At 40.3% G+C, this 27,879-nt stretch overlaps 2 protein-coding genes across 2 annotated transcripts in view; one reads left to right on the top strand and one right to left on the bottom strand.

The window, feature by feature from the left end:
- Positions 1–12,552, bottom strand: part of TXNDC16 (thioredoxin domain containing 16) — a 92,943-nt gene extending 80,391 nt beyond the window's left edge. Inside the window, exons 1-5 of the mRNA XM_088839908.1 lie at positions 12,365–12,552; positions 12,100–12,176; positions 6,613–6,720; positions 5,298–5,596; positions 897–979 (exon numbers count right to left, since the gene is read on the bottom strand). Coding sequence (XP_088696034.1) covers positions 897–979; positions 5,298–5,457 — 243 coding nt within the window. The 5' untranslated portion in view covers positions 5,458–5,596; positions 6,613–6,720; positions 12,100–12,176; positions 12,365–12,552. The remainder of the gene's footprint in view (positions 1–896; positions 980–5,297; positions 5,597–6,612; positions 6,721–12,099; positions 12,177–12,364) is intronic.
- Positions 12,553–13,128: 576 nt separating this feature from the next.
- The window catches only part of GPR137C (G protein-coupled receptor 137C), a 60,482-nt gene continuing 45,731 nt past the window's right edge, over positions 13,129–27,879 (top strand). Inside the window, exon 1 of the mRNA XM_055437451.2 lies at positions 13,129–13,617. Within this exon, the coding sequence (XP_055293426.1) occupies positions 13,198–13,617 (420 nt within the window). The 5' untranslated portion in view covers positions 13,129–13,197. The remainder of the gene's footprint in view (positions 13,618–27,879) is intronic.

Below are 27,879 nucleotides of genomic sequence, written 5' to 3'. Positions count from 1 at the left end.
GGTAGTTGGTGTCAGACCTGCTTGGTATGGAAAACACACACATTTGGTGTCAGAAGTGTTCTGTGATGAGAGTGAACAGTTTCCCTTTAAAAGTCACAGTCAGTTAACTTTTCTGTTTCCTGCCCTGGGAACTCAAGCTGCAGGGATCAAGAGAGACAGCAGTCATCTTTCAAAGGAGGAAGGTTAATGAACGAGAAAAGAATAAATGTACACAGAAAGTCAGAGAGACACTAATCTGAAAGAATTTAATAATCACTGGGTTATTAATCATTCCACTTTCTGAGATACAAATTCTAAGTTTAAACTAAATGAAAGGCTCATGAAGCTATTTAAACCATGATGCATCTGGAAATTTTCCGTAATACTCCACAGCAAGTTTGAACACTTTTTGAGAAATTAAATATGTAATTTCAAATTAGGTTGTCTGTCTTAACATTTTTCTAAAAGTAAATATGACAACCACAATATAAGCAATTATAAAGATGGAATATGAAAGAAAAAACAAAAACACACACTTCAATTACTTCAATTTTGATATCCCAGTTTGTGCTAATACAAATGTTTTAATAGTTATGAATACCTATTATGATATATTTCTTAGGCAAAATAAAAAAAGCCTATATACAAGACTGAAAAAATGACACTATAGCTCCAATAGAATGGTTTACAAAATAAAGTTCTAAGAATTTTAAATAGCTTTTTCCTCTGTATTTGTACTAATTTGTACAATAATTTGGAACCATCTGCTTATTCTTATGAAAAAAAAGGTAGAAAAAATATTCTTCCAGTTTGAAAAAAGATGTGAAAACACACATTATTTTTAGATACTCACTCTTAGGTCACACAGCTGTAAAATGTTTGTCACTAATAATTTATTAACATAAATATGTTTTTACCTTTGCTACTGAAATTCCATAGTCCTGGAGAGGTTTAGCAGCCCCATTCAGTTCTTCAAGAAACACAGAAGTTCTTGGACACTCTAAAATAAGAAATATTTTATGAATGTTTTGACTTGCACCTTAGGAAAATGAATTTTTAAAATTAAAGCCAAAAGCTGCAAACTGCAAAAGAAATATATGAGTTTGCCCAACTACTATGCAACAACAAATAAGTAACTAAACAAACCAAATTATATATTTTTGTACCCTATTTCCTATTGCCTCATTATTCTTATTTCTAATATTTTATCATGAAATATTTTCATTTTGTGACCTTAAAAGCTTTCTAAACATTAACTGGATATATAAATGTTTAGCTTAAATGGAACAGTTGTCATTATTTTTCCAAGTTTAATACTCTACACAACACACATTTACAAAAATTTCAAAATGATTTTAACATACCATTTTCAAATCCTAATCACAGGAAACTAGTCAATCTGATCACATGGACCACAGCCGAATGTGGTCCACTGGAGAAGGGAATGGCAAACCACTTCAGTGTACTTGCCTTGAGAACCCCATGAACAGTATCAAAGGGCAAAATGACAGGATACTGAATGAGGAATTCCCCAGGTCGGTAGGTGCCCAGTATGCTACTGGAGATCAGTGGAGAAGTAACTCTAGAAGGAATAAAGGGATGGAGCAAAAGCAAAACCAATACCCAGTTGTGGATGTGACTGGTGATAGAAGCAAGGTCTGGTGCTGTAAAGAGCAATATTGCATAGGAACCTGGAACGTTAGGTCCATGAACCAAGGCAAATTGGAAGTGGTCAAACAGGAGATGGCAAGAGTGAACATAGACATTCTAGGAATCAGTGAATTAAAATGGAGTGGAATGGGTGAATTTAACTCAGATGACCATTATATCTACTACTGTGGACAGGAATCCCTTAGAAGAAATGGAGTAGCCATCATGGTCAACAGAAGAGTCCGAAATGCAGTACTTGGGTGCAATCTTAAAAACGATAGAATGATTTCTGTTCGTTTCCAAGACAAACCATTCAATATTACAGTAATCCAGGCCTATGCCCCAACCAGTTACGCTGAAGAAGCCGAAGTTGAATGGTTCTATGAAGACCTATAAGACCTTTTAGAACTAACACCCAAAAAAGATGTCCTTCTCATTATAGGGGACTAGAATGCAAAAGTAGGAAGTCAAGAAACACCTGGAGTAACAGGCAAATTTGGCCTTGGAGCACGGAATGAAGCAGGGCAAAGGCTAATAGAGTTTTGTCAAGAGAATGCACTGGTCATAGCAAACACCCTCTTCCAACAACACAAGAGAAGACTCTACACATGGACATCACCAGATGGTCAACACCGAAATCAGACTGATTATATTCTTTGCAGCCAAAGATGGAGAAGCTGTATACAGTTAGCAAATCAGGACCAGGAGCTGACTGTGGCTCAGATCATGAACTCCTTATTGCCAAATTCAGACTGAAATTGAAGAAAGTAGGGAAAACCACTAGACCATTCAGATTTGACCTAAATCAAATCCCTTATGATTATACAGTGGAAGTGAGAAATAGATTTAAGGGACGAGATCTGATAGAGTGCCTGATGAACTCTGGACGGAGGTTCGTGACATTGTATAGGAGACAGGGACCAAGACCATCCCCGTGGAAAAGAAATGCAAAAAGGAAAAATGGCTGTCTGAGGAGGCCTTACAAATAGCTGTGAAAAGAAGAGAAACCAAAAGCAAAGGAGAAAAGGAAAGATATAAGCATCTGAATGCAGAGTTCCAAAGAATAGCAAGGAGAGATAAGAAAGCCTTCCACAGCGATCAATGCAAAAAATAGAGGAAAACAACAGAATAGGAAAAACAAGAGATCTCTTCAAGAAAATTAGAGATTCCAAAGGAATATTTCATGCAAAGATGGGCTCGATAAAGGACAGAAATGGTATGGACCTAACAGAAGCAGAAGATATTAAGAAGAGGTGGCAAGAATACACAGAAGAACTGTACAAAAGAGATCTTCACAACCAAGATAGTCACGATAACGTGATCACTGACCTAGAGCCAGACAACTTGGAATGTGAAGTCAAGTGGGCCTTAAAGAGCATCACTATGAACAAAGCTAGTGGAGGTGATGGAATTCCAGTTGAGCTATTTCAAATCTTGAAAGATGATGCTGTGAAAGTGCTGCACTCAATAGGCCAGCAAACTTGGAAAACTCAGCAGTGGCCACAGGACTGGAAAAGGTCAGTCTTCATTCCAAACCCAAAGAAAGGCAATGCCAAAGAATGCTCAAACTACCGCACAATTGCACTCATCTCACACGCTAGTAAAGTCATGCTCAAAATTCTCCAAGCCAGGCTTCAGCAATATGTGAACCGTGAACTCCCAGATGTTCAAGCAGGTTTTAGAAAAGGCAGAGGCACCAGAGATTAAACATCTGCTGGATCATGGAGAAAGCAAGAGAGTTTCAGAAAAACATCTATTTCTGCTTCATTGACTATGCCAAAGCCTTTGACTGTGTGGATCACAATAAACTGTGGAACATTCTGAAAGAGATGGGAATACCATACCACCTGACCTGCCTCTTGAGAAACCTGTATGCAGGTCAGGAAGCAACAGTCAGAACTGTACATGGAACAACAGACTGGTTCCAAATAGGAAAAGGAGTACGTCAAGGCTGTATATTGTCACCCTGCTTATTTAACTTATATGCAGAGTACATCATGAGGAATGCTGGGCTGGAAGAAGCACAAGCTGGAATCAAGATTGCCGGGAGGAATATCAATAACCTCAGATATGCAGATGACACTACCCTTATGGCAGAAAGTGAAGAGGAACTCAAAAGCCTCTTGATGAAAGTGAAAGAGGAGAGTGAAAAGGTTGGCTTGAAGCTCAACATTCAGAAAAAATAAGATCATGGCATCTGGTCCCATCACTTCATGTGAAATAGATGGAAAAACAGTGGAGACAGTGTCAGACTTTATTTTTTTGGGCTCCAAAATCACTGCAGATGCTGATTGCAGCCATGAAATTAGAAGATGCTTACTCCTTGGAAGGAAAGTTATGAACAACCTTGATAGTATATTAAAAAGCAGAGACATTACTTTGCCAACAAAGGTCCGTCTAGTCAAGGCTATGGTTTTTCCCGTGGTCATGTATGGATGTGAGAGTTGGACTGTGAAGAAAGCTGATCACCGAAGAATCGATGCTTTTGAACTGTGGTGCTGGAGAAGACTCTTGAGAGTCCCTTGTACTGCAAGGAGGTCCAACCAGTCCATTCTAAAGGAGATCAGTCCTGGGTGTTCATTGGAAGGATTGATGCTAAAGCTGAAACTCCATTACTTTGGCCACCTCATGCGACGAGTTGACTCACTGCAAAAGAGTCTGATGCTGGGAGGGAATGGGGGAGGGAGGAGAAGGGGACGACAGAGAATGAGATGGCTGGATGGCATCATCGACTCTGTGGACATGAGTTTGAGTGAACTCCGGGAGTTGGTGATGGACAGGGAGGCCTGGCATGCTGTGATTCATGGGGTCGCGGAGAGTCGTATACGACTGAGCGACTGAACTGAACTGAATTATAATAATGTGTTAGTCACTCGGTCGTGCCTGACTCTTCGTGACCCTATGGACTGTAGCCTGCCAGGCTCCTCTGTCCATGGAATTCTCCAGGCAAGAATACTGGAGTGGGTTGCCATTCTCTTCTCCAGGAGATCTTCCCAACCCAGGGTTCGAACCCAGGTCTCCTGCATTGGAGGCAGACTCTTTACCTTCTAAGCCACCAGAGAAGCCCTATAAGGGAGCCAACAAATATGTAAATTCACTTCACTTACTAATTCCAAGAATAGTATTTTTTAAGGCATGAGAAATTTTAATAGAACCGTGACAATGATCAGTTACGTTCAATAGCTGTATTAAGTAATTCAGTGTAATTAACAGTGTGGTTAAAGCAGAGTATTAAACTTAAGCATCAGTATTACTATATTTAAAGTTTTAAAATACTTTAAAAATATTTACATGCTAAAAATATCAAAATATTTACTTTTAGAAATGACGATGAAATGATATTACTCATAGCTAATTCTCACCTAGTATTTACTATGGATTAGTGACATGAGCTAAGTCAATTAATCGTCACAACAAATTTATAAAGCACACACTATTTCCTCTTTATGGATGACAAAAAAGACACACGGAGAGATTAAGTGACTTGACCACCCAGGTCACACAACAGGTCAAGAAGCAAAGTCAGGATTCAGACCCAGGTAAGCATATCATAGCAGCACCTTTAAAGCACATTTTATTAATCCTGACAACAAGTTCTCCCTGAGCATAATGATTAAACACCAACAGAAACATCACAAAAATCATATTAAAATGTAAAAAATACTTACCAGGTTGACAAAAATAAACTAAGGTGGCTTTTCCTGGTTGCAATGTACTGAAGAATTTCTGAGGACTCAGCTCTGGAGAGTCTACCGCTGATGTATAAAAAATGCACATCATGACAAAAGAGATGCCAGCTATAAACACACTGAAACTGAAAGACATCATCAGCTGTGGCTGTATACGGACGGGACAATCTATTTTTCTTCACTGCTGTGTTCTGTTGCCCAGGACAATACCTGGCAAGAGTAGGCATTCGACAAAGTTGTGCCCCAGGAATTTGTTAAATGAATGAATGAAGTAAAATCTGTAAAAAGAATAATATAAGAAATTAGTCTCAGGTTTGATTTTGCTAATACTTAACTATTTCCTTCTAGTACAAATTGTGAGAGGGGATGATATATAATGACACTGATTTGATAATACTATTAATTTTTGATAGAAAAGATATCAAAGATATCTGGAAAACACAATACTAAGTATATTATGTTTAATAGCTATTAACTGGTGTGTGTGTGTGCTCAGTTGTGTGACTCTTTGTGAACCTTTGAACTGTATAGTCCACTAGGCTCCTCTATCCATGGCATTTTTCAGGCAAGAATACTGGAGTGGGGTGCCATTTCCTCCTCCAGGGTATCTTCCCGACTTCAGGGATCAAATCTGAGTTTCATGCATCTCCTGCATTGCAGGTGGATTTTTACCACTGAACCATCAGGGAAGCCCCACTTACTGGTGTATGTTAAGCCGTCATTTTGAAGGATTCTAAAATTAATTCTCAAACATCATTCAATCCAATTTTTTTAAACAGGGTATTTAATCATTCTCTACCTAGAGTAGATTTACAATTAATACTCAAATAGCAATTAAAACCACCAATATGAAAATGAGATCCAAAATATATAAGTCTACATTCTTTTTACTTTAAATCCTCTAGAATAGGGGTCCCCAGTCTCTGGGATCTAATGCCTGATGATCTGAGGTGGAGCTGATATAATAATTATAGAAATAAAGTGCATAATAAATGTAATATATTTGAATCATCTTGAAACCACCCTTCCTGCCCGCTACCCCCGTACATGGAAAACCTGTTTTCCACAAAACTGGTCCCTGGCACCAAAAAGGTTGGGGCCACCTACCCTAGAGGATATCTACTGAAACTATTTAAGAACATTCCTTCCAAATATACATTTGGCAATTTTGGATGGATTTATACAGCTCAGAAAATCAAATAGCTCTTTCAGCTCATATTTAAATCAGCTCCATCTTCTGAACGCAGATTGAGTCTCTACATCATCTTCTCATCTTCTTTCATGCTGTACTTACTCCCACGCTGTCCTGTGTCCACTGCAGTTCTCTTAGACTTTTGCTACTTTCAAATTTCTTTTGGAATTTCTTCTTTCGGGAAGCTTTTCTACTGCTGATATATATTATCTACGTTTAAAAGAACATAGTTTTGGGAAATAAGTTTTTATATTAAACATACTTTTAGAAAGTAAAGCTACACCAACAGGTATAGGTGAGAGTTTTAATTTTAATTTCAAATAGATTCCTTATCTTTTAAGCAAAAGATCACTATGTCAAAACAGGAGACAGGAAAAAAAAAAGTGGCAAGAATTCCTCATAAGGATAGGAGTGGAACTTTTCAGTAAAGAATGAAGAGATTGAAGAATAAAAAATTTAGGGAAAAAAATCATACTAAATTAGACATTGACCATTTTAGTGTTCATGAAGACCATTTACTCTTCAATTTAACATTTCAGGGGTAATGTGAAACAGTTTAGTTCTCAATTTGCAATAGAGCTGATAAACTGAAACCCCATACACCTTGCTCTTTCAACACTATAAGCACATAAGGTTGTCTCACGCAACAGTTTAACAGCTACTGTGCAACATGCCTGGCTTTCTTTTCTTCTGTCACACTCACTGAAAACACTCAGATGGTGGCTGTCTGTCAGCAGAGGTCCCAGATGGGGTGCAGCCCACAGAACCCCCAGGTGGTATGCAATGACTATATGACATAGGAAGAAACAAACTTTGTTGTCTTAAACCACTGAGATTGGTGTGGCAGGGGGTGCATACTGCAGCATAATCGAGTTTATCTTCACCAGCATACAAATTACAAGTGAGGTGCTGCCTCAACAAGAACCCCACACATAGGCTCAGGGGCCAAGCAGCAGGACACTGTTCTAAGATTACGCATGGAAACTCTTTCTCTTTAAGGAAACGCAGAGACAGGACCTCAACAAACGATTCGTGTTAAGGAATAACAAAACATTTGATCTAACTGTCGCTACAATAATTTGGAATGAGAAGTACCTAATTAATTTATGAGCATGTAGCTAGGTTCATGTGGCTAAAGAACTTATTTATGGCCCTAAGAGAAGAGGCTGGAAGACAGAAGATGAGTAGTCTGTGATAGCTGCTGTTGATTATGTTTAACAAGGAAATAAAGGAAAAGTTATCAAAGAAATACCACCATCTAAAAGACTAGCTGTTCAAAACTTAAAACAATTCCTAAGTCCCCACCTTTGCAGGCTCAGGAAACACACTGACAAAACTGCTCAGCCGCGGAAAAAAGCCATATTCTCCAAAGTCCAACTTCAGATGTGGCCAAAGATAAAAATTGAAGGATCTCCTGCAAGCCAAAGCCAAGGACCATAAAGAACTATGCTCCAGGGCATGTGCTAGAATATTAACTGTTTGTCACTGGTCTACAGGAGAAGGTAATGGCACCCCACTCCAGTACTCTTGCCTGGAAAATCCCATGGCAAAGGAGCTTGGTAGGCTGCAGTCCATGGGGTCACTGAGAGTCGGATACGACTAAGTGACTTCACTTTCACTTTCCACCTTCATGCACTGGAGAAGGAAATGGCAACCCACTCCAGTGTTCTTGCCTGGAGAATCCCAGGAATGGGGGAGCCTGGTGGGCTGCCGTCTATGGGGTCGCACAGAGTCGGACATGACTGAAGCGACTTAGCGGCAGCAGCAGCAGCACTGGTCTACAATAATGAGAAAAACACAGAAACTGACTATAAATGTTTAGCAGCTTTTATACCAATTTCACAAAGTAAATCTGTGGGTTAGTCAAATATTAACTAGTCATTTGATATGCTTTTTTATTTCATTTTTCTTACACTTTGAGCCCTAGCAACATCTGTCCAGCAAGGTTCCAAAACCGCTACATACAGTTCAGTGTCTGGTTTATGTCTTCCCTTTTTCTCCTCTTCAAATATTATTAATAAGAACACATATTGTAGTTATATGTCCCTACAACTACTCTATGAATTCAACAGTGTAAGGGAAACGGATAATTTATGAAGTCCAGACTGCTAGAGACTACCAGAGATCCCAGAGAGCTTGACACAGTGACTGAATGGGAGCTAGGGGTTATCTCCACAGGGAAGAGCCAAGGATGAAGTACATACAGGAAGAAGAATACAGTTGTTGTTTAGTCACTAAGTCGTGCCTGACTCTTTGCGACCCCATAGACTGCAGCCTGCCAGGCTCCTCTATCCATGGGACTTCCCAGGAGAGAAGACTGGAGTAGGTTGCCACTTCCTTCTCCATGGAATCTTCCTGACCCAGGGATTGAACCCACGTCTCCTGCATTGGCAGGCAGATTATTCGAAGTACATATAGGAAGGACTGAGCGACTTCACTTTCACTTTTCACTTTCATGCATTGGAGAAGGAAATGGCAACCCACTCCCATGTTCTTGCCTGGAGAATCCCAAGGATGGGGGAACCTGGTGGGCCCCTGTGTATCGGGTCGCACAGAGTCGGACACGACTGAAGTGACTCAGCAGCAGCATAGGAAGGAGAATATCTACTCATAAAAATGGTAGAGTGTCCAAATGTTACTAGATCCCTACACTTGTTAAAATTCTATGTCCCCCCTTCCTTGAGTTACATATGGCCATGCTTTGATTTGGCCAAAGAAATGTGCAAAGTATCATATGTAACTTACAAAAGTTTTTAAAAGTCAAAGTGTATGTGTTATGATATACTTTGTCTCTGCCACAATGAATGAAAACACTCAAACTGTTGAACCAAGTCTCAGGAAGAGGGCAATATGGGACAAAACTCCCAGCCTTCTAGTGTTAACATAAAATAAACATCTTGATTTAAACTTCTAAAGATTTAGGGTTGTTATTACACTATAACCCAATCTAGCCCTATTTGTTTTAGTAACAGCTAAGAAGAGAGTGACTTGAACATAAACACATATCCTAGATTTTAAAGGAATATATTTCAAAGAATTCAAAAGAAATTGACCTGATTTCACTTTAGGAAGATTTTTAAAAAGGAAGATGACACTAAAATGAAACTGGCTGTTACCACAACCAGTGCCAATATGAAAAGAAAATTAACTCATGCGCAAATATTTGCCAATACTACACACAGACACCTCCCCACTAAGTGCAGACTCTTATAAACTTTGGATCGGGAGAGAGCCCTCAGTTCTTCAATATGATGCTCCTGGCTGAAGAATCAGAGGTAGTAAGATATAACTTCTGCCTCATCCCTAAACTCTAAGCAAGTATGCATGCACAGGTCATTTCAAAGTTGGGAAAAAGTGTGTGACATTTAACCAAGGACAAATACAAGAGGATGACAAACACTGTGAGAATGGATGCATGAAGTTTTAGTACAAAAAGGGCTAAAGCTTGTAAATAAAATGTTAATGGCAACAAAAGTTTGTTTTGCTCAGCACCAGAATTCTGAGAAAGGAGGAGGAAGTCCTCAGGAGAAAAACACAGATCCTCCTGCTAGTGAGAGGAGTGGACACGGATTTGCCCTTCTGTGCGGATGGAGCAGCTGACGGCCCTTTTCAGCTGGAGCAATCTCATTTGGGAACTGGGTCCTATATAGAACACTTGGCAAACAGTTCTGCTTTCAAACATTTGAAACACCACTGTGTTAACCTCCTCTCCCAAAACAACAATATTCAACCATTGTGCATCAGGGACACATTTCAAATTTTAGGTTTTCCAGGTACAAGCTTTTCTAAAAGACCCTTGGTTAGTTTCCTCTGTAAAGGCCTAAATTCCCTTTATCCTTAAACATAAAACTAATGGTTTCCCCTTTAAGAAAGAGGAAATCAGCAACTCTAAACATTAAACAAAACACACCAAGATCTGCAGGCATCATTCTCTGGGAAAAGTCACACTTCGTATTCTGCAACAAATGGGGCATATAATACTTGCAAAGTTCCTGTAAGAACATCCTGTCAAAAATTAGGATGTAAACTTACTTACAGTTTAACACTGCTATTGGGGAACAGAACCTGTTCACTGAACCAGCCTCCAATAAAATGCTGATTAGATCTCATAAACGATAAATCTCACAGTTTATCATTTATGACCCAAAGGAGGCAATAAAAGGAGTCAACACCTCTCCACTTAAAGGGTTTCCCTGAGGGAGTGAGGCAAATCTTCTATCTATACCTCTCCATATACATGCCCCCAAAAAGGAGGAGGAAAAGGTGACTATCCAGATTTCCTATGACTCTGAAATTAAAAATAAAATCTCGCAAGCAAAGATGTGAAACAAGCATGTGTGTGCATGCTCAGTAGTGTCTGACTCTTTGCAACCCCATGGACTGTAGCCTGCCAGACTGCTCTATCCAAGGAATTCTCCAGGCAAGAATACTGGAGTGGGTTGCCATTCCCTTCTCCAGGGGTCTTCCCAACTCAGGGATCAAACTTGTATCTCCTGTTTCTATAGCATTGGCAAAAATAAAACATGCCAGAAAATAAGTGGCTTTCCTGATTTTGGCAAGTGCCTAAAAGCACATAACTCCGAATCCATGCTTAATTGATGTGCTTAAGTATGTAACTGCAATCAGTTAATTCACTGGGGCGAGAAGCTCTCTGAACCCTTTCAAATCAGTGTACTGGCCTAACCACATTCTCTATGAATACATGAGGCAAAAGGCTTAAGCTGCAAACAAAACAAAACAAAACCAAGATCCTTCTGTAGAGCACTGATGTTGGATTAGGCCTGTGAACTTCTCACTCCAAGTATGCCCTACTGTAGGCTGGCTGCACAGTACAACCTGCTCAGCTGAGTGTTTCATCTGAGGGATCTTCACAGAACAGTACCAGACCTCAACATCCATCGGTTTGTCAGCACACCCTATACAGAACCCAAAACACACCAACATGTGGTGCCTGGCTGAACTACTTTCCCACAATCTGGAGACTTTTACCTTCACTGTGAATCTCTTAGCTAGGTCGGTGAGTTAGGAAAGGCTGAGTCTTAGCTACACAAATAAATGTAGCAGTGTCTTTCACAGGGATACTTAAATAAGGATGCACCACCCATCCTAAGGGGAACACAAATGATTCTCTCATCATTTTCCTCTACTTTGCTCATTTTGTTACCAAACAACTCCCCTCCCCCCAAGTCAACAAATATGTCAGTCCAATATATGTGGGGAGATCTATTTACTCCTCACTTATTTACAGCAGTAAGTAACATAATATAGCATTTGTTTCCTTATCTCTGAGCCCTAGATACTGCGCAACCATCCACCCACACACAGGCCCGGTCTTTGAAGGAATACATCTGGAATTTAAAAAGCACAGACTATTCCCCTTTTCCTCTCCAGACATCCATCTAATACTTAAAATTCTGATTCTCTCGTTTTGCCTAATTTAACGCTCACAGCATCTCTCCAAATTCTAAGTTTTAAATGCCCACTTTCTCCTTACCCAGAGACGGCTTCCATACCCATCCCACTCTCTTTCCATATCCCATTCCACTCTCTTCTGGAACATGTCCTGAGGGAGGGGGAAAGGTCTCTTACTTAAGAGTTTCCGTTCAGCCTTCGCCTCATTCCTCGCCCTCTCCCCACAAAGGGCTCACGTTTTATAGGCGCTCATGCTAGGGAAAAAGAAGAAAACAAAACGTCCCTGAGAAGCATCCAGGTGAGGCCCTATTTAAGCCAAACTCCACAGCCGGGTAGTGCGGTCGTTGCTGAGGTAGACCCACCAGGTCCGAATGCCGGCAAGCATCCCTGGTTGCAGATACTATAACCCTCGTCCCCAGGACCCGCGCTGCCACCTACGTACCCGAGACCTGAGGACAAGACTTGCCGGCTGGGATCTGGACTGCGGACCGACAGTTCCCTCCACGTGAAGGATGAGAGCCAGAAGGCGGGGCCGTGCTTTGCCTGCCCAGTAACCGCGAACCGCTCCCCCTACCTGCGAGTTCACTGTCCTCCCGCCTCCGCAGCAGCAGCCTGCACCGCTCATCTGAGTCGGACTGCTGGGCAAAAAACAACCCACGAGGCTCCTCCCTGTCCTCGTGGGCCTTACGTGCAGCCTCTCCAGCCAATGGGAAGCGCAGGGGGCGGGCAAGAGCCACCCCGGTGACAGGCGACGTCTAGTCCACCCGCCAGCGCGAGTAGGCCGTGCAGTAGTTGGGCCAATCGGCAGCGTGGTTGGGAATGAAAGGGCGGGAGCAAGCGGGGGAAAGCGAACGCCCAATCAGATCGTGGGGTCCCTGAGCGACGGGTCCTGTGGCCTGTGGTCTTCCGAGCGCGGCGCCCAGGGGGCGTGCCCTCCTGGGCCAATCGGCTGGAGCCCAAGGTGCGGAGCGAGCGCCTCAAAAGCTCGGGTTTCTCAGCTGATTGTCTCCAGCCGAGAGTTGTTTTTTGCATCTTCCGAGCCGAGCCGGAGCAGGAGGAGCCGAGACCCCCGGGGGGTGGGGGGCCGGGGAGAGGAGGCGGGGTCCGAGGAGCCGCGGCTGCTCTCCGCGGGGCTCAGGGTCCTGTCACGGCGCTTCCTGGGGTTGGAGGTTGGGGTGGGTGGGGGGTCAGAGGGGCATCCTTCTCCCCCTCGACGGCGGCTCCGAGTCCGGCCCCTTCCTTCCCGCGCTCTTTCGCCCGCCCCCCAGCCCCCTCATGAGGGTGTCCGTGCCGGGTCCGGCGGCCGGCCGCGAGCCCTCGACGCCCGGCGGGGGCGGCGGAGACGCCGTCGCTGCCGCCTCAGGCGCCGCGGTGCCTGGCTCGGTGCAGTTGGCGCTGAGCATCCTGCACGCCCTGCTCTACGCCGCGCTCTTCGCCTTTGCCTACCTGCAGCTGTGGCGGCTGCTCCTGTACCGCGAGCGGCGGCTGAGTTACCAGAGCCTCTGTCTCTTCCTCTGTCTCCTGTGGGCAGCGCTCAGGACCACCCTCTTCTCCGCCGCCTTCTCGCTCAGCGGCTCCTTGCCCCTGCTCCGGCCGCCCGCTCACCTGCACTTCTTCCCCCACTGGCTGCTCTACTGCTTCCCCTCCTGTCTCCAGTTCTCCACGCTCTGTCTCCTCAACCTCTACCTGGCGGAGGTAAGGCGGGAGGACCGGCACGCGGGGCCGGGCGGGAGAGTGGGGCCGCCGCGTTTCACTCGGGCTGAGGATCGGTGGCGGGTTGGGGGGTTGGGGTGCGGACCAGGAGAAGCGGACCCGAGAGCAACCCGGGGAAACTGAGGCACGCCTGGAGTGTGCGCCAGGTTTCTGGCCCTAAACTTAAGCAACCGATTGACTCGACTACTGAGGGGCTTGGGGAGCGGGGGGTGTGTGGTGAGTGAGAGTGTGTGTTCAGGCAACTTGAAACAGCAGGACCAGCCTTTGTTTGGCGTCCTGGCCCTTGTAAACGAAGGTGTCGGTGGCACCGACAAAGTGGCATGGCAAGAAGTAGCAGCCGGGGTAGCTCTGCCGAAGCTGGACTCTGTTGAGAGAGGTTGGATGCTGAGGTAGCAGCAGCTCTGCTGAAGCTGGACTGCTGCCAGCCATTACGTCACCAGGCAGAGCTGTTCCTCTGCTATTGTTACTGCGTTTCTTTTATTAGAAGCTTATATTCCCTCCTGCATCTCCTTTCCCGGGGCTCGATAAGCCTCACACAGATTCCCTTCGATAGTTCCCCGGCGGGGTTAATAATCAGTAACCAATCCCGAGGGTCAGTATAAAGACCTCCGTAAAGCCCAGAGTGTGTTTGCCCCAGTGGCTTCATGCCTCGACTATTTATTCTATCTCCTAAAGCCTAGTCTTTTCTATTTTTTCCAGCTAATAAAGAGAAAATACTAGTTTAACCTGCGCCTATTGCAGAAACAAACCACCAAACTGTTTGTGCAATAACTTGCTTAATAGCTGGCACCTAATCACACCCCCTTTCTCTTTTATGAGGAATTGCTGGTTGGTTTGCATTGTTCTGCAGCGCTTAGGTATTTGACCCATTTCAAACAGGTTTGAGAGTGTAAGTTTATCAATCATGTGTGCCAGCTAGTGGTATTTAAGCCACGGAATTTTGAGAATTACCAAAAAAAAAAAAAAAAAAACCCCACTCCCCTCCCCCCCCCGCAAAAAAAAAAAAAGCTTAAGGAGAGGAGGAAACAAGGTGACATCATATGCTTAATACTGACTAATATAGAACAATATTGGTCTATGCAGCTAATCCTCTCAAAGTCTTTTGGAGGTGCTGAGAATTAACGTGGTTCTGAGCAAAAGTAAAAAACATTTGAGGCAGATCGTGTGTTTGTATTTCCTGCATAAACCAACTCTTCTCCAGTAATAGCTATGAAGTTGAATGCATAATTTTAAAAGCACAATCATAAATTCAGCTTTTTACCACACTAAAAACAACAGTTAAGGATATGTAACAGAACTAATTCCCAATCATTTGGAAGTCCAAGCAATACAGTGACAAAAACCCAAACAGTAAGCAGAAATAAAAAGCATGGGTAAATAAATAAACATGCCATAGTCACATCATTTATTTGCAGATGTTCTGATCTTCTGGTTGTTGCTTAAACTGTTACAATACTTCAGTCTTTATAGTTAAGCTGATACACTGTATTCTTCCTGTCAGTTTCTGATACACTACCAGCACATCTCATAGCTAAAAGTTTGCTCTAGCTTCAGATAGTTTGCCTAAGCATGATTAGCAGTCTTTAAGCCATGCATATCAGATAATTTGTTTTTTCCCTATACCATTTTGACTAACAAAGTCATATTAATGAGGCATTATAAAATAGTTGGGCATTTCATAAGTAACTAAACACCCTTTTTACTTTTTCTAGAAATATATACCATAAAGTACATAAAGCTTACATATACAGGTAGGTGAAATTTTATATATGCATACACTCATGTTACCACCACCCAGATTAAGATATGCATCATTTTCAGTGCCCCGGAGGTCCCCTTGTGCCTTCTCCCAGTCATACCTCTCACCCTAAGATAAACACAAATTGACTAAACATTATCACAATAGGGAAAAAGCATCTATATTTAAGCTTGAAATTCTGAAAGTATACTTCTACAGCGTAAACTACACAATATCCAGATTGGATTTTCAGACTTTTGATTACTGTTATTCCAAGCTAGTGAGGAAGATATTTAAATGTCTAAAAGTCTTCCTATTAAATGAATATCTGGTTTGTGTCATGTACTTTTTAAAAAACAGTTAAGGTTCTATTATCCTAGAAAACATAATTTGGAAAGAAACTGGGCTAAAGATTTTTTCCTTTTGGAGTGTCTTCTAGAAAGAGTGTAAGTTGTTTGTCTATCCTTGTCTTTTTGTAAAACGAACGATTTTAAGACACATAACTATACTTAAAAGAGCATATTTTTACCTGTTTAAAAAGAGACATTTTAAACCAGAAATCATTTCCATATTCAATAGGAAAAATACAAAGCAATCTGTATTTAAAACAGTTCAGTCACTCAGTTGTGTCTGACTCTTTGAGACCCCATGGACTGCAGCACACCAGGCTTCCCTGTCCATCACCAACTCCCAGAGCTTGCTCAAACTCATGTCCACCGAGTCAGAGATGCCATCCAACCATTTCATCCTCTGTCGTCCTCTTCTCCTTCTCCTTCAATCTTTCCCAGCATCAGGGTCTTTTCGAATGAGTCACCTCTTTGCCTCAGGTGGCCAAAGTGTTGGAGCTTCAGCTTCAGTCCTTCCAATGAATATTCAGGACTGATTTCCTTTAGGATTGACAATTTTGATCTCCTTGCAGTCCAAGGGACTCTCAAGAGTCTTCTCCAACACCACAGTTCAAAAGCATCAATTCGGTGCTCAGCTTTCTTTATATAGTCCAACTCTCACATCCATACATGACTACTGGAAAAACCATAGCTTTGACTAGACAATGTTTGTCGGTAAAGTAATGTCTCTGCTTTTTAATATGCTGTCTAGGTTTGTCATAGCTTTTCTTCCAAGGAGTAAGCGTCTTTGAATCATGGCTGCAGTCACCATCTGCAGTGATTTTGGAGCTCCCCAAAATAAAGTCTCTCACTGTTTTCATTGTTTCCACATCTATTTGCCTTGGAGTGATGGGACCAGATGCCATGATCTTCGTTTTTTGAATGTAGAGTTTTAAGCCCACTTTTTCACTCTCCTCTTTCACTTTCATCAAGAGGCTCTTTAGTTCCTCTTCACTTTCTGCCATAAGGGTGGTGTCATCTGCCTATCTGAGGTTATTGATATTTCTCCCTGCAATCTGGATTCTAGCTTGTGCTTCTCCAGCCGGGCATTTCACATGATGTACTCTGCATATAAGTTCAGTAAGCAAGGTGACAGTATACCACACTGGCATATTCTTTTCCCAATTTGGAATCAGTCCATTGTTCCATGTCCAGTTTTTGAATTCAAATTTTTATATCAATTCCAAGTAATTGGAAGCACTATTGATCACTCTGAATGAATAAGGCTTTCCCAGTGAGTTCTTTGTATTACAGCAGAGTGGTAGGGAAAATCTACATGGTGACAAATATAAAACTTAACAGTTGACTTTTTTTTTAACCAAAAGACCCTTATATCTGTTTTAAATAGTTGCTTCTTGATTACCCAATCTGTCGTATTAAATGCCAGTTTTATTTTACTTTTGACTTCTTTAAAGTATTTGTTGTATCCACTTCTCACTAATTGAAAACATATAGTAGTAGTTTAAAGTTGAATTCTGACTTAAAGACTTAGTTACAAAGAACCATAGAACAGTATAAAAATAAGGTTTGTAAAACAACCTTTACTACTTCAAATACATTGTGGTAATTATTCTAAAAATAAGTTTTCAAAAAGTTAAGACTGCCTAAACCTCTCTTTCTTTTCTTGACCATACCTGAATGGAATTCAAGTAAGGGGAGGTAGCCCTTTCTGAAATAATTAGATTTACATACTTACCTCCTGGAACAAATAGTTGGAAAAAAATAATAAACCTGTGCACTAAGTTTAAAACACCTATTGAACTTTTTCCAGCATGATTAATAGAACATGCACTTTACCAAAGAAAAGTTCACACTCCTGTACTTTTACCAGAGAAGGGTTCAGTCTTTAAAAAAAATTATCTGATTAAACATGCTACCTACCATTGGAACAAGTAAAAGGACTTAAAATGAGAGTTGCTAGTATCTTTGCAGTGTTGTTGATGCATACCAAAATCAATGAGTTCACCTCCATGACCCATATTGACATTTTTTCTTGCAGTTTTGTAACATGAGTGCCAGTTGCTTAATCGCAATAAAATGCATTTACTAAATCACAATGCCAATACAGCTAGGAAAATTAAATTCAGAATCTTAACTCTCACATACATGGCTGCTGTCATTGTCCCTGACATTCGATATATTCTTCCAAATATTGATGGAATGTCAAAGAACATGATGGAGTTCAACTTAACAGGTACTTTCATTTTGTTATTTTGTTATAATGGTCTATGATTTCTCACAAAAGTACTTTTATTACCTAAAATAGAAACTCCCTAAGGATAAGAAGTTACTTTATCATATTTTAAACTCATAGAACAATAGTGATATATTTTTGGATGACAATCTGGAAAAGACCAAAATCTTGAAAATATTTAACTATCTAAAATGTGGGAGTTAATTTTGATGAATATATGAGGTAAATTAGTTGTGTACTTTTTAGGCTCTTTATATTTTGTGCCTAAAACATTGCCTATGATATGAATGCTAAGATTCTCTTAGATTTTCTTGGTTCAATTAGTTACTTCTGATTACTACAGGTAAAATCTTACTGATGGAGTTGCTTTAATATATTAGAGTTTTACTTAGCAAAACTATTTTTATATCATGGCAAATGGCCCATAATAATTAGGGCTTTGCTAATTTGGTTTCAGCAAATTCTATTAAACAGAAAAACCTGAAAAACAAATTAAGTCCCACCTCATGAGTCAGTTACTATCTACTGGAAACTATGCTTTTCTCGGTGTTAGATTTTTATCCATAACTGTGATTATAAACTGTTTTTATCCAAATCTACTAAACTGTTCTATCCATTAACTTGATTCTATTTTTCCTGAGATCATCTGTAAAGCAAGAGTTTGAGATACATTTCTATGGCAAAGACATGATTACAGTGTCTTACATTCTATGTGATTTAGTATTTTCAAAGCACTTCACAATACATGTCTTCACAATCCCTATGAAATAGGTAGGTATAAACAGTGTGTTTTGTCCAAGGTTTTATGTCTAATATGTATCAGAAATGAGACTATGGTATAGCCCATGAGCTATAAAGTCTTGTCAAGTGATCTCCTGCCTATGAACTTTTCTGAATACCATTTATACGCTTTTTTATTTAGTACTCACTGTTTATCTTGCTTTCCCATTTCCCACCATTTCAAATGTTTTCTACTCTTCAGCAGACTTTTTTCATCCTTCTTACTCAGCTTATGACCCTCACCTCCTAGTTTACATAAGTAGAAACCAAGGTCATCTGGCTGAACAAAGACGCAGAGAAATGTCTTAAAATGCAGAAGAGAGCATTTAATCCCTTTCAGTGAATGATTGAGTTTGTAAGTGAGGAAGTTCCTCAGAGACAAGAAGCCACAAAAAAAGAATTGAATATGAAATTGTAAAGTACCACACAGATGTTTGTCTTGGGTTTTGGGGGTGGTTGCTTGCTGCTTCCTGCTAACGTAAACCCTGAATTTCAATGTCTTGAGGTGACAACACATTGGTATGAAGAGGTGACATTGGCGGCAATACCTTGTGGTGAGGTCTAATCAGAGAACTCATCCCCTCCAATTTAATGCCTGAATTCTTGAAATACACATCTTAAGTAGATGAATTAGGGATAAAGAAAGGTTCTCAGAAGTTGGTGGTGGGATTTGTGCTTGTCTCTGCCAAAGTCATGCTCAAAATTCTCCAGGCCAGGCTTCAGCAATATGTGAACCGTGAACTCCCAGATGTTCAAGCAGCTTTAGAAAAGGCAGAGGCACCAGAGATCAAATTGCCAGCATCCGCTGGATCATGGAGAAAGCAAGAGAGTTCCAGAAAAACATCTATTTCTGCTTCATTGACTATGCCAAAGCCTTTGACTGTGTGGATCACAGTAAACTGTGGAACATTCTGAAAGAGATGGGAATCCCAGACCACCCGACCTGCCTCTTGAGAAACCTGTATGCATATCAGGAAGCAACAGTTAGAACTGGACATGGAACAACAGACTGGTTCCAAATAGGAAAAGGAGTACGTCAAGGCTGTATATTGTCACCCTGCTTATTTAACTTATATGCAGAGTACATCATGAGGAACGCTGGGCTGGAAGAAGCACAAGCTGGAATCAAGATTGCCGGGAGAAATAGCAATAACCTCAGATATGCAGATGACACCACCCTTACGGCAGAAAGTGAAGAGGAACTCAAAAGCTTCTTGATGAAAGTGAAAGAGGAGAGTGAAAAGGTTGGCTTGAAGCTCAACATTCAGAAAACGAAGATCATGGCATCTGGTCCCATCACTTCATGGGAAATAGATGGGGAAACAGTGGAAACAGTGTCAGACTTTGTTTTTTTGGGCTCCAAAATCACTGCAGATGCTGATTGCAACCATGAAATTAGAAGATGCTTACTCCTTGGAAGGAAAGTTATGATCAACCTAGATAGCATATTAAAAAGCAGAGACATTACTTTGCCAACTAAGGTCAGTCTAGTCAAGGCTATGGTTTTTCCCGTGGTCATGTATGGATGTGAGAGTTGGACTGTGAAGAAAGCTGATCGCCAAAGCATTGATGCTTTTGAACTGTGGTGCTGGAGAAGACTCGTGAGAGTCCCTTGGACTGCAAAGAGATGCAACCAGTCCATTCTAAAGGACATCAATCCTGGGTGTTCATTGGAAGGACTGATGCTGAAGCTGAAACTCCAATACTTTGGCCACCTCATGCGACGAGTTGACTCACTGGAAAAGAGTCTGATGCTAGGAGGGATTGAGGGTGGGAGGAGAAGGGGACGACAGAGAATGAGATGGCTGGATGGCATTACCGACTCGATGGACATGAGTTTGAGTGAACTCCGGGAGTTGGTGATGGACAGGGAGGCCTGGCGTGCTGTGATTCATGGGGTCACAAAGAGTCGGACACGACTGAGCGACTGAACTGAACTGAACTGAACTGCCATGGCTCTGGGTGAAGGAGATACAAATTGAGGAAAAATGTCTTCTCTGAAAATGCATAGCAAGCTTATTCTCACACAGGTTTGAAGCCTGAAATCACACTTCTGTGATTTTAGAGGAGGAAAAAACTCAACTGGAAAAATGTAGCTTAATGTTACCCTGACTTGGTGGTAACCTCAAGCACCTGGAGGGAGCAAATCCAAATAATCTGTTGAGAAGTATACTATAAACCCAGAATTCTGACAAAATTCAAAGGAACATGAGCTCAAAATGAAAAATCACTCTCAGGACTCTTCCTTTCAAAGATTGAAGATGTCAGAATTATCAAACATATAGTATAAAATGTCTATTTATTTGATTTAATAAAGTAACACTTGATATAAATAAATAATGTAAATTAACTAGGCACATTTGGAAAGAAATCATTTTTTAAAGAAAAAACAATTTAAAATTACAAACTGAAATGAACTGAACAAATTAAATAGCTACAAAGAAATCATTAAGCTGAAAGATATGAGGAAGAAATTACCCAGAATATATCTCAGAGAAGTAAAAGATGGAAAATAAGAACAGAGATTAAAGAATTAAGATATAACGAACAGGTCCAATGTATTGGAATTTTAGAGAAATTACTTTAAAAAATAATGACTTCTAAGTCATTTGGGCTTATTCTAATTTGCCCAAATTTATGAAAGATGCTATAAAATTCAGAGAGCCAAAAAAATCCAAGACAGGTTAAAGGAAAATGAACAAAGAGTAATATCTCAAAATACCAAAGACAAACTGTGTTTAAAACAACTCGATACAGATATTACAAAAAAATGAAAATTAGTTTATTTTGGCATTTCATTAGCAACTAAGGAATCCAAAAGATGGTGAAACATCTTAAAAATGCTGAGAGGAAATAACCAGCAACCTAAAATTCTGCTTACTGTAACACTGTCAACAACAGGAAAAAATAGAAGCCGTGTTGGGGTGACATCAGCAAGATAGTGATGGACCCTGCATCCCCCGCAAACATACCTTCAGCAACAGTTCGCAGATTCCCTGAGAAATCCAGAAACTGATCGAAAGTCTCCTGTATAGCAGGTGAACACAAAAATCATCAAAACCAGTAAGGAGGTTTGGGACAGACTCACATCAGAGTCCCTGACCCAGCACAGTGCCATACAATTGGGATGAGACCTCATAGCTCTGAGCTTCTCCCAAAGGAAGGGGTTAGTTCGTATGTGCAGCACCCCAGTGTTTCTTAGGGTGCTCCCCAGAGGTGAGACTGTCTATTTTACTGGTCTTGGAAGTCTGAGGTGTCCAGTACAGTTTAGCCACCTGGAGGAGAAGGGGGACAGCACCTTCAACTGGCAAACAACATAGCTCCCCTGCTTCCTCAGCAGAGAGTGAAGAAACCTGGACTACAACCTCCTGCTACTCCCTGAGGAGGGAAAGAGTTGATTCAGGCCCCCAGAGTCTCTGGAAAAGTTGGTTGATGACAGTATTCTGCTGTCCATGGCCAGTCAGTGAAGATTGGGGGAGATTCCTGTTTTGTATGATGCACAGATACTAATGCAGAGAGTTGAGGCTGAGGAAAATGAATCAAAGATGTTTCAAACAAAACAAAATAAATATCCAGAAACCCCAGTGAAACAGCTATATAATTTGCCTGACAGAAAATTCAAATTGACTGTCATAAAGATGCTAACCACAGGCAACAGACCAAAGCATGAACAATTTCAACAAAGCAGAATTTCAAAAGAGATAGAAAATATTAAGGCAATTTCTGATCATCCTGTTATAGGACTTCACACTTCCATAGCAAGGGGCACAAGTTCAGTCACTGGTCAGGGAACTATAATTCCACAAACCACACAGTGTGAACAAAAATGTATATATATGTATATATTAAAAAGTACAAAATATAAATCATGGAGCTGAAGAACATGAAAACTAAAGTGAAAAATTCAGTGGTTTGTCAACAGACTGGATAATAAAACAAGAGAAAGGATCAATGAATCTGAAGACAAATTACTGGAAATAATTCAGTCAAAAAAAGAAAAAGGAATAAACAAAGCTAAAGGGACTTACTGGTACACCATCAAACCAATATATACACTGAATCCCAGACAGAAAAGAAAATACCAGAAAGGTTATTCAGTAGTAATGATGACTGAAAACTTCCCAAAAGTGGAGTAGAAAATAGACATCCAGATTCAAGAAGTCAAGCGAATATAAAAAAATGCACACACTCCAAGACGTGTAATCAAATTATCAGAAGTCAAAGACCTTTGAATTTTGAAAGCAGAGAAGGAAAAAACTTATCACATACAAGGGAACCCCTATAAGGCTATAAGAGATTTTTCAGCAGAAATTTCACAGGTCAGAAAACGAGCAGGATAATCTAATTAAAGGGATGAGGGGGAGGGGCAGGCGGGGGACTGCCAAGCAAGAATAACATACTCTGCAAAATTATCCTTCGAAAAAATGGAGAGAGAATGATTTTCCCAGATAAAAGCTAGAAGAGTTCACTACTAGACTTGTCTTATAGGAAATGCTAAAGCAAGCTCTTCGGGTTGAAATGATGCTAAAAAGTAACACAGTAGCATAAGTATGAAACTCATTGATAAAGACAAATATACAGACAGGTACAGAAATTATATTACTATAATGGTGGTGGGTAAATAATTTTGGTATAAAAGGTAAGAAAAATATAAAATAAAGACTATTAAAGATATTAAAAGATACACAAGATAAACAAGTATAAATGATGACACTAGAAGGTTGGAGTGTGGGCAGAAGTTAATTACAGAGTTTGTATGCAATTGAATTTAAGTTATCAGCTTTAAGTAGACTTACGTAGGATATTTTTGTAAGCCTTAAGGTAAACACTCACACATATGCTATAGAAGTTAGAAAAAATTAAAAGGGAAAAGAAAACAACATGTATTAATACCAAAAATTAACAAAACAGGAAAACAGCAAGAGAGAAATAACAGACCAAAGAACTATAAGACTAATAGGAAAACATCAACAAAATGGCAATATAAATCATTTCTTTTTAATAGTACTTTAAATTGATTAAACTCTGAAATCAAAGGACATAAGAGTTGCTGAATGAACTAAAAAAATGAAAGATCCACCAATATGCTATATATAAGAAACTCACTTTCAACTTAAGGACACACATCAGTTCAGTTGCTCAGTCGTGTCCGACTCATTGCGACCCCATGAATCACAGCACGCCAGGCCTCCCTGTCCATCACCAACTCCCGAGTTCACTCAAACTCATGTCCATCGAGTCGGTGATGCCATCCAGCCATCTCATTCTCTGTCGTCCCCTTCTCCTCCCGCCCCCAATCCTTCCCAGCATGAGTCTTTTCCAGTGAGTCAACTCGTCGCATGAGGTGGCCAAAGTATTGCAGTTTCAGCTTCAGCAAGGACACAGAGTAAAATTAAAAGGATGAAAAAAGATACACTGAAAATAATAACCAAAGAACGTAGGTGTTACTTTAGTTAGACAAAATAGGCTTCAAGTCAAAAACCGTCATAAGAGACAGAGAAGGATATTATATTATGCTAAAAGGGTGAATCCACCAGGAAGATGTAACAATTATGAATGAGTATGCATCCAACACCAGAGTACCTAAACATATGAAACAAATATTGATAAAATTGAAAGGAGAAATAAGATACTAATATCATAACTGTAAGAGATTTCAATGCCCTACATTCCATAATGGATAAAGTATCCAGACACAAGATCAATAAAGAAAGCAAGCATTTGAACCATGCTATGGACCAAATGGCACTAACAGACATATATGGAACATTTCACGCAACAGCAACAAAATATACATTCTTCTCAAGTCTTAACATATTTAAGAAGATTAAAATCATGCAGAGTATCTTTTCTGGCCACACTGGAATGAAACTAGAACTCAGTAAAAGAAGTAAAACTAGAAAATTTGTATGTAAATTCGTATACTCTTGAACAACCACTGGGTCAAAGAAAAAATCAAAAAGGAAATTAGAAAATAAGTTATGACAAAAGAAAATATAGCATACTAAAAATGATGGGTTGTGGAAAAAGCAGGATTAAGAGAGATTTCTAAAGCAATAAGCATCTGTATTTAAAAAGATCTCATATAAACAGCCTAACTTTATATATCTAGGAGCTGGGGAAAAAAAGAACCAACTAAGTCCAAAATTTTAGATGGAAGGAGATAAGAAAGACTAGAGCAGAAATAAAACAGAATTTAAAAATAATAGAAAAATTGATGAAACTAAGTTTTTTGAAAAGCTAAATGATTGACAGATTCTTGCTGCTGCTGCTGCTGCTGCTAAGTCACTTCAGTCGTGTCCGACTCTGTGTGACCCCACAGACAGAAGCCCACCAGGCTCCCCCGTCCCTGGGACAGATTCTTAGCTAGCCAATTAATAAGACAAAATAAGTAAAAGTAGAAATGAAAGATGAGACATTACAACTGATGCCACAGAAATAAACAGGATCATAAGAGACTACTACAAACATTTGTGTACCAAAACTTGAGTAACCTGGAAGAAATGGATAAACTCCCAGAGACACACGAAGACTGAATCATGAAGAAAGTATGAACAGACCTATAACTAACATGGAGAGTGAATCAATAATCAAAAACTTCCCAATAAAGAAAACTCCAGCCACATGGCTTCATTGGACCATTCAACCAAACATTTAAAGAATTAATGTCAGTTCTCAAATATTTCCATAAAATTGAAGAGGAGAGAACACTTCCTAACAAGTTCAGTGAGACAATCATCACCTTGGTACTAAAGTCAAAGATACCACCTGAAAAGAAAACTACAGGTCAGTATTCCTAATGAACATAGATTCAAAAGTCCTCAACAAAATACTCGCAAACTGAATCCAGCAGCACATTAAAAATATCCCAACAGCACACCATGACCAAGTGGGAATTACCCCTGAGGTGTAAGGATGGTTCAATATAGAAAAATCAATCGATGTGATACACCATATTAACAGAATAAAAGATGTCACATGTTTTCAATAGATCGCAGAAAAGGTATTTGACAAAATTTAACCTCAGATACGCAGATGACACCACCCTTATGGCAGAAAGCAAAGAGGAACTAAAGATCCTCTTGATGAAAGTGAAAGAGAGTGAAAAAGTGGGCTTAAAACTCGACATTCAGAAAACTAAGATCATGGCATCCGGTCCCATCACTTCATGGCAAATAGATGAGGAAACGAAACAGAGACTTTATTTTGGGGAACTCCAAAATCACTGCAGATGGTGACTGCAGTCATGAAATTAAAAGATGCTTGTTCCCTGGAAGAAAAGCTATGACCAACCTAGACAGCATATTGAAAAGCAGAGACATTACTTTGCCAACAAAGGTCCGTCCAGTCAAAGCTATGGTTTTTCCGGTAGTCATGTATGGATGTGAGAGCTGGACTGTAAAGAAAGCTGAGTGCTGAAGAATTGATGCTTTTGAACTGTGGTGTTGGAGAAGACTCTTGAGACTCCCTCCGACTTCAGGGAGATCAAACCGGTCCATCTTAAAGGAAATCAGTCCTGAATACTCATTGGAAGTTCTGAGGCTTAAGCTGAAACTCCCATACTTTGGCCACCTGATGCAAAGAACTGACTCACTGGAAAAGACCCTGATGCTGGGAAAGATTGAAGGTGGGAGGAGAAGGGGACGACAGAGGATGGGATGGCTGGATGGCATCACCGACTCGATGCACATGAGTTTGAGCAAGCCCTAGGAGTTGGTGATGGGCAGGGAAGACTGGCATGCTGCAGTCCATGTGGTCGCAAAGAGTCGGACATGACTGAGCAACTGAAATGAACTGAACACCATTTTATGATAAAAACTCAACAAACTAAGAATAGAAAAAAAATTACTTCAGTGTAACAAAAAAAGCTACATCATTTTATGTCTTGAGATATTTTCTAATTTCTCTTTTTCTTTCTAATTTTCCTTAACAATAGGAAAATCCCAAGTATATGGGCAAAATATTTTGAAAGACACTTGATAAAAGAATACATATGCATGGCCAAAAAACACATGAAAAGACGCTCAAGATTACTCATCAGGAAAACAAAAATTGCAGCAATGAGATACCATTAAATATAGACTGGAAAGACAAAAAGATTACACCAAGTATTGGCAAAGATGTGGATTAATAAGAAAGTATACCCTGATGTTAGGAATGTAAAATTTTATAACCACTTTGAAAAACAGTTGGACAGTTTTTAAACAGTGAAACACATCATAAAACAGCTACTGAAGTCCTAGATGCCCAACAGAAAAGAAAGCATATGTCTCTGCAAAAACTTGAGTGTGAACGTTCACAGTAGATTTATTCACAATGGCCAAAACGGAAATTGACCCAGATATCCATAAAATGCAAAGGGATAAACAAAATATGATATAAAGTATACAAAGGAGTATACTTGGCAGTAAGATAGGAACGTGCTAGTGATAAGCACAACAAGGATGAATCTAAATTAAGTAGGCCAGATGAACAAAAATGAGCTTAGCTCATACTATGTCACTACATTTATTTCAAATTTTAGAAAACCCAGACACAAAAAGTAGATCACCAGTTGCTTAGGACATGAGCCAGAAGGGAAGGATATACAACAAAGAAGCAGGATGAAATTTAGAGGGTGTAGAAATATTCTGTTTTTGACAGAAATAGTGGTTTCTTAGGTTGTTAAAGTATGACAAAATTCATCAGATTGTACACCTGCATACATATATTATACCTCAATGAAATGGATCCTTCCTGAAAAAAAAGGTGCAGAGTTTTGTTTGAAATTTCATGAGAGTAAGACCTAACAAAGGTCCTTATTGTCATAGCTATGGTTTTTCCAGTAGTCATGTATGGAGGTGAGAGTTGGACCATAAGAAAGACTGAGTGCTGAAGAATTGATGATTTTGAATTAAAGTGCTGGAGAAGACCCTTGGACAGCAAGGACATCAAACCTGTCAATCCTAAAGGAAATCAAATCCTGAGTATTCATTAGAAGGACTGATGCTGAAGCTGAAGCTCCAGTACTTTGTCCACCTGATGTGAAGAGCTGACTCATTGGGAAAGACCTTGATGCTGGGAAAGATTGAGGGCAGGAGGAGAAGAGAGAATGACATGGTTAGATAGCATCACCGACCCAATGTACGTGAAAGTGAGCAAACTCC

The sequence above is a fragment of the Moschus berezovskii genome, chromosome 9, assembly GCF_049115385.1.
Source record: "Moschus berezovskii isolate FMDL1 chromosome 9, NW_MosBer_1.0, whole genome shotgun sequence".
NCBI classification, from domain to species: domain Eukaryota; kingdom Metazoa; phylum Chordata; class Mammalia; order Artiodactyla; family Moschidae; genus Moschus; species Moschus berezovskii.
The sequence above is the reverse complement of the archived record's forward strand: the minus strand, read 5'-3'. Positions and strand labels throughout refer to the sequence as shown.